At 41.8% G+C, this 5,953-nt stretch overlaps 1 protein-coding gene across 8 annotated transcripts in view; it reads right to left on the reverse strand.

Annotated features, from left to right (window-relative positions):
- Positions 1 to 575: 575 nt before the first annotated feature.
- Positions 576 to 5,953, reverse strand: part of Herc3 (HECT and RLD domain containing E3 ubiquitin protein ligase 3) — a 202,457-nt gene continuing 197,079 nt past the window's right edge. For 7 of the 8 annotated variants that reach the window (XM_023706831.1, XM_023706833.1, XM_023706829.1 and 4 more), the window contains 3 exons: positions 3,696 to 3,879; positions 3,380 to 3,482; positions 576 to 1,501 (listed from right to left, as the gene is read on the reverse strand). In XM_023706831.1, coding sequence (XP_023562599.1) covers positions 1,293 to 1,501; positions 3,380 to 3,482; positions 3,696 to 3,879 — 496 coding nt within the window. In that variant the 3' untranslated portion in view covers positions 576 to 1,292. The remainder of the gene's footprint in view (positions 1,502 to 3,379; positions 3,483 to 3,695; positions 3,880 to 5,953) is intronic. The other variant, XR_002819192.1, reaches the window with a different exon arrangement.

A 5,953-nucleotide genomic window follows, 5' to 3' on the forward strand; every position in this document is an offset into this window, starting at 1 on the left:
GAAATCCCACTGTAAACAAACATTTCAAATGTGATAAACAAAAACTCCATGACAGAGAACGTTCATAGGCCTTAACAATCAAGAAACAAGAAAAAGATCTAAGTCAAACTTTTGCAATATAAATAAAAATTTAAAAAAGGTACCATGCATCTAGCAGAGAAGACAGGAGGCTGAAATAAAAGCACAGGATGAAGAGGGAAGCAAGGGACAGGAAGGTGAGGGAGGGAGAGGAAAGAAAAAAAGGGATAAAAAAATTATTTGTTTCTTGGGCAACATAGAGATTCTTTAAAAAAAAAATGCAATCTGCTCCGAAAGTGAGGCAACAGAGGAGGTGCATGCCGCATCAGCTCACCGTGCTGTCAGGCCAGGGCTGAGCAGCAGAACGCGCCAGGTTCGCGCGCAATCGGGCTGCTGCACCTGTCTTTAGGGAGGAGCAGAAGATGAGCGCAGCCCTGGAATGGCTGCTCTTCCCCTGGTGAACGCAGGGCCTGTGCGAACTTGGCAAGTGCTCTACTGCTGAGCTCCATTTCCAGCGCTTTTTAAAAAAATTTTTGAAAAGATCTCACTAAGGTGCCCAGACTGGCTTCAAACATCTGATGCACCTGCCTCTGCCTCCCAAGCAGCTGGAGAAGTGGCTTGGGATTACAGGCATGCAGCTCCACATGGGGCTGAGAACTTTCTTCTCTGGGGAGAAGATTTGCTCATAAAGTCTCCCAGAAACTCTCAAGGGCTTTGCCCACACTCGGCTTTCCAGAATTGCGAGTTTCTCAAGGAGTCTTTTCCTCTTTTTGGTCAGTGCAGGGACACAAGAACCCAGGGCAGTTCCAAGGCTGTAGAGGACAGGAGTGCTGTGCATGCACAGGGCAGAAGGGACAGACAGGCAAGCTCATTCAGTTAGAGGAATGAACAGTCAGGAGACAGAGCGCACTGTGAGGAAACATCAGGGCCAAGAGAGACACTGGGAAATGGAAGTTTAAAAATCTACTGCCATTTTATCCAGCAGGGAGCAGCACATTCACAGGTGCAACAAACACTGGGTAGTTGGTTTAAAACAAAAATCAAAACCACTTCCCAAACCAAAGCCAACATTGATCTCATCCCCAACTCCTGACTTTCAAAAAGGCTGTTAACTACTTGCAAGCCCAGAAATACATTAACCAGGTTCAAGATTCAAAAGTCGAGCCCACTCAGACAATAAAAAAATAGAAATCACTCCCCAGAATTTTCTGTATAGGCCTCAAAGTGGACACTGAGGAAGGAAGGGACGTCGAGCACAAGCTGAGCTTGGCACCTCAGGCCAAGCTGAAGCCCTCATAGTTGTCAAGGGCCTGGGTTAGCCGTGCACTCAGTATTTCTTTGCTGCTGTACTTGGGGAGGTCAAGAAGATTGTAACAAGTGTGCGCCACAGGCAAATACTCCTCCCCACTCGCTGTGGACTGGATGACAATCTGCAGGCTGGCCATGCCATAGATGGGAATCCGATCGCTGCCGGTCAGAAACACTGCAGGGAGAAGTAGATGGCGTTAACAGCTATGCAAACAGGCTCTGGTCCCACAGGCCCTTCCAGAGAGGAAGGCACGACACCCTGTGGCTCAAGGCAGAAGTACAATGCACGCAGCACACATCCAGTGGAAGAAGGCCCACACTCTGAAATGGCCTCAAAACCGGCCCCAACCAAATGTACACCCTTATAAATTTTAACAGCTTTCACAAAATCAAAGCAAAAGAAATCACTGACATAGAGGAAGAGGAGCTGCCTTTAGGGGAACCAGGCAAAACACCAAATCTCAGTGAGTTCTGGGTCTCTCACTTAAAATGGCTTAGGATCTAAAACCACTCCAGGTACTGATTTCCCTTGAGGGTCTATGTCTCTCCTCTCCCTGGATCTCTTTTTTATAAACCAGAAGAGCTGTTAATTTGACAAAGAAAAAGTGTCTATAGGGGCCAGGGAGATGGCTCAGTATTATAAGCACTTCCCTGGCAAGCACAAGGGTCTGAGTTTAATCCCTGGTTCTGCCAAAAAAAAAAAAAAAAAAAAAAAAAATTCAAGAATGAGACAGATACAGCTGCTATTCCCCATGCCCTACTGCTGCAGGTTACCAGAAGGAAATCATTAGCTGAAAGGCCCTTTTAAATAACTCAAGGCTATAGTACACAATCCTGCCTGACTCTCCACAATTAACAAATACTTCTCTAGTGTTTCTAAGGAATTCCCAAGGTCACAAACAGGCTTTCAACTGGCATTGCTCTACAAACTTATTCAGCAAATCCAACCCTGTCACCTGACTCCTGCCACTGCTTCTCAGCAGCCAACACAGCTGGGCAGGAGGCAGCACCCCCTGGAAGAGTTGCTGCATGTCACAGTCTGTGATTGCTGCTGCACGTGAGCAGCAGAACCTGGACTAAGTCTTGTATTAAGAATAATATATGTTCAATCTTATAAAGTAAAAGAGATTAGCTTCCAGCCCTGTTTATGGATCAGAACTCTGCTATTCACTAATTCCTGAACTTGATTACACACAGACACAAATAGAGAAAGATTTCAACTGTTTTTTCAACAGCTAATTAGCTCCTTTCCAAAGGCACTGCCCTTTCCCATTGTCATGCAGTCAGATACAAAAGACCGTATGTCGCATGGCACTGTTTACAGGGAATGTCCAAATAGGTAAACCATAGGAACCCAATACTAGGTGGGCATCAAGGTGGAGAAATGGGAGAAGTGATTGCTAACGGGTATGGAGTTTCTTTGTGAGATGACAAACACATCCCGAAATTGATTACAACACAGTTTCACAGCTGTATGTATGTACTAAACCCACTAAATCGTATGCTTTAAATGGGCAAACTATGGTATGTCACTTACATCATAACAAAGCTATGATCAATCATACTTCCCCAGCTCCACTGACAGTGGATACTCTATAATATTTTTAAAGGCTACAGATAATAAGGGAAGTTAATCTAAACAATTTCACTTTATAAATATAATACTTAAAGGAATCACCTTCATATACAATCATTATTTATTTAGAGATACAGCTTTGCTATTCTTCCCAGGCTGACCTCAAATTCCTGAGCTCTAGAGATTCTCCTGCCTCCACCTCCTCATAAGCTGGGACTACAGATGCATGTCAGCACACCTACCTACAGCAGGATTACTTCTAAATTGAGTGACAATAAATGAAATGGTTCTTTTCTTCCTCTCACATAATTCCTCCCCTTCAGCAGAAGGTATGGATAGCAACCTATGTTGTGCCTTCAATGATTATGACAAAAACAAGTATGTTTACCCTGTACCATTTCAGAGTTAAACCCTACCTGTAGATTAATTATGTAAGACTACAATGTAGACAAATATCATACTCAGACTGGTACTTACAGAGAAACTTCTTTTTCTTTTCCAATGGAAACTCATGAAATGTCTCCCAGAATAGTTTCACAGTGGGATGTGAGGCTGAATAGTCACCCTTGTAGATGGCTGTCTGTCCAAAAATGACAAAAAAAAATACCTTACAGAATAAGAAGAATGTCACAGTGACGGGGTGCACCATTTGGAACTGAGAAGTAACTCCCGAGGTGGGGGGACTCCCAAATCCTATTCAATCACAGTTTCCTGTGAGGGAGACTAGGCCCTGGGCACCTTCTCAGGACTCCACTGCTCTGCCAGAGTTCAGGGGCAATGGCACTGTGCTTACCTCTTCTAGCTCTTCCCAATTGTAGTTGCTGTTCCCCACCATCATGGCCCTTAGTTCTGAAGGTTGGAACAGCTCAAGTACTTTGCCACCGCACACCTTTAGGAAGCCACTGGAAAAGGCTGTGTACCATTCATGAACTGAGATTTGGAAGACATAATTCACATAAGCATCCACAAATTCCTGCCTGCACAAGAACAAAGAAAGAGAATACATTTAGCTCAAAGTTGTGTAAAATCTTCGAAGCTGCCTTTCTATGCTGAGGCTGGAAGTGATCAAAGATGGGATTTCACCAAGTTGTACAAGATAATCATGGCAGTCACAAGGCCTCCAGTACCTCCCCCATCCCCAGCCCTGGGTTCCACCAAGTGCCACAGGTGACCTGGGGTGGGGACAGACCACATCCACAGAACCATACTGACTACTTGAGGGGCTTCAGGTTTCACCGTGTTCATAACTTACAAGTAGGCTTTCCTATCTTCAGAAACAAATAGAGCTGATATTTGCATCCTTACACATTTTGAAAAGTGATTGTTCTTGCATAGTCTGTCCCAAAAGGACCACAGGGAAAAAATGTATTGAAAAAGAAGCATGTTATAGTAGACGTTATACACCATTTGCATTTAAGACTACAAACTAACTACTGAGATGCATGAGACCTCCAAATCCTACTCCATTACAGAATGCTTTGGACAAAACCGTAACTTCTAACTCTGTAACTCATTTTTTATAAACCGTTTAAGGACTTCTGCAAAGTGCTTCCAGCTCACTAGTAATCAGGCAACTATAAAAGAAAACACAGCAAATTACTGCTTACTCCTAGATTGGTACAGGCAATACCATTGATGAAGGCATGTGTAAAATGGAGCCTTGTATACACCTGGTGGGAGGCTAAATTATGAAATGACAGGAGACAACAGCTACTGTGAAACTGAAGATCGACCAAGTGAGAAAAGTAAGGACAATTTAAAAGAGCTTGTTGTAGTGAGGAAGTGAGCTACTGTCACTTGTGTTTGGCAAAGATTCAAAGGCAGGCCAAACAAATGAGAAGGCCTTCCCATGGAAAAAGGCTTCAGGTACACCTTGACTGGAACCAGGCAACATAAGGTAACTCAACTTTCCTTTCTTTCTTTTTGTTAATACCAATAAATTTATTTTTAAGAGAATAAAAAATAGGAAACAAACAAACAAATGGTACAGTATTTCACTAAACATAATAGGAACTCAACAATGGCTGCTACATTGCATATTGTTGTCTTCAAATTAAGTTGTCCAGATTACCAAATATAAGCATGCATAATTGGTCAAAAGGTTATACAAAATTAAAAAGGAGAAAAAAAAATATTTAATCATTAATTGCTCCTTTCCATAGACCAGCAGAAATCAGCAGTATGACTATCCAAGCTATCTTGTGTATCTATATTTCTTTTCCCTCCTTTTTTCCTCTGTTCCTCATCCCAGTTGCTCCTTCCCCTTGAGCATTTTCTTTCCCTTCTACAGTACTTATTGTACCTTTCAGACTTTATTTACTCTTTCAGGTTCTTACACTAGCAAGACAATACACATGCAGGTCTGATTTACTTCACTTAGGAGTACAGTCTCTAGTTACATCCACTTATACTTTTCATTTTTTAACAATCTAACAACAGAAGATAATTTTGACTTAGCCAGTGTTATATAATCTTTCATAAATTTATAAGCTCTTGAGTTTCCTCCAAGGTGAGCTTCTATATGACCACCCTCTATACCAATACCTAACAAACAGTGTAATACAGAGAAGAACTGAACAATGAGGTTCAAATCCAGGCTCTACCATGTTCTCTATTTAACTACTAAGCCTCTCTGCTCATTTTTAAAATGGGATAAGAGATGGACAAAACCAAAACAGGGTAAGTGTTCAGGAAAGCTACTGATCAAAATTAGTATTACTGTGCATTCTTATCACAGACACTAAGTTTCTTATGCTGCACGTAAAACACTTTTTCCCAGAAATCCATTATACAAAGCCAAAAGTATTTATCTGGTGCAGTTGTCCAAAAGAAGCAACAGGCTAGATGTTGCTGTGAGGTTATGTTTCTTAGACAGGATTACCACTTAATAGATTTTTTTTTCCAACAAATAATACACTGCATATATTCTTCTTAGTGGTTAATTGCTGTACAAGATGCAGACTTGTGAACCTACTTACAAACACCATTAGAACAAATCATTCTATTCATTAAGAGAATGCAACTATGTATCTATCCCAACCACTTTGAATA

Source organism: Octodon degus, unplaced genomic scaffold (genome assembly GCF_000260255.1).
Source record: "Octodon degus isolate 3935 unplaced genomic scaffold, OctDeg1.0 scaffold00272, whole genome shotgun sequence".
NCBI lineage: Eukaryota > Metazoa > Chordata > Mammalia > Rodentia > Octodontidae > Octodon > Octodon degus.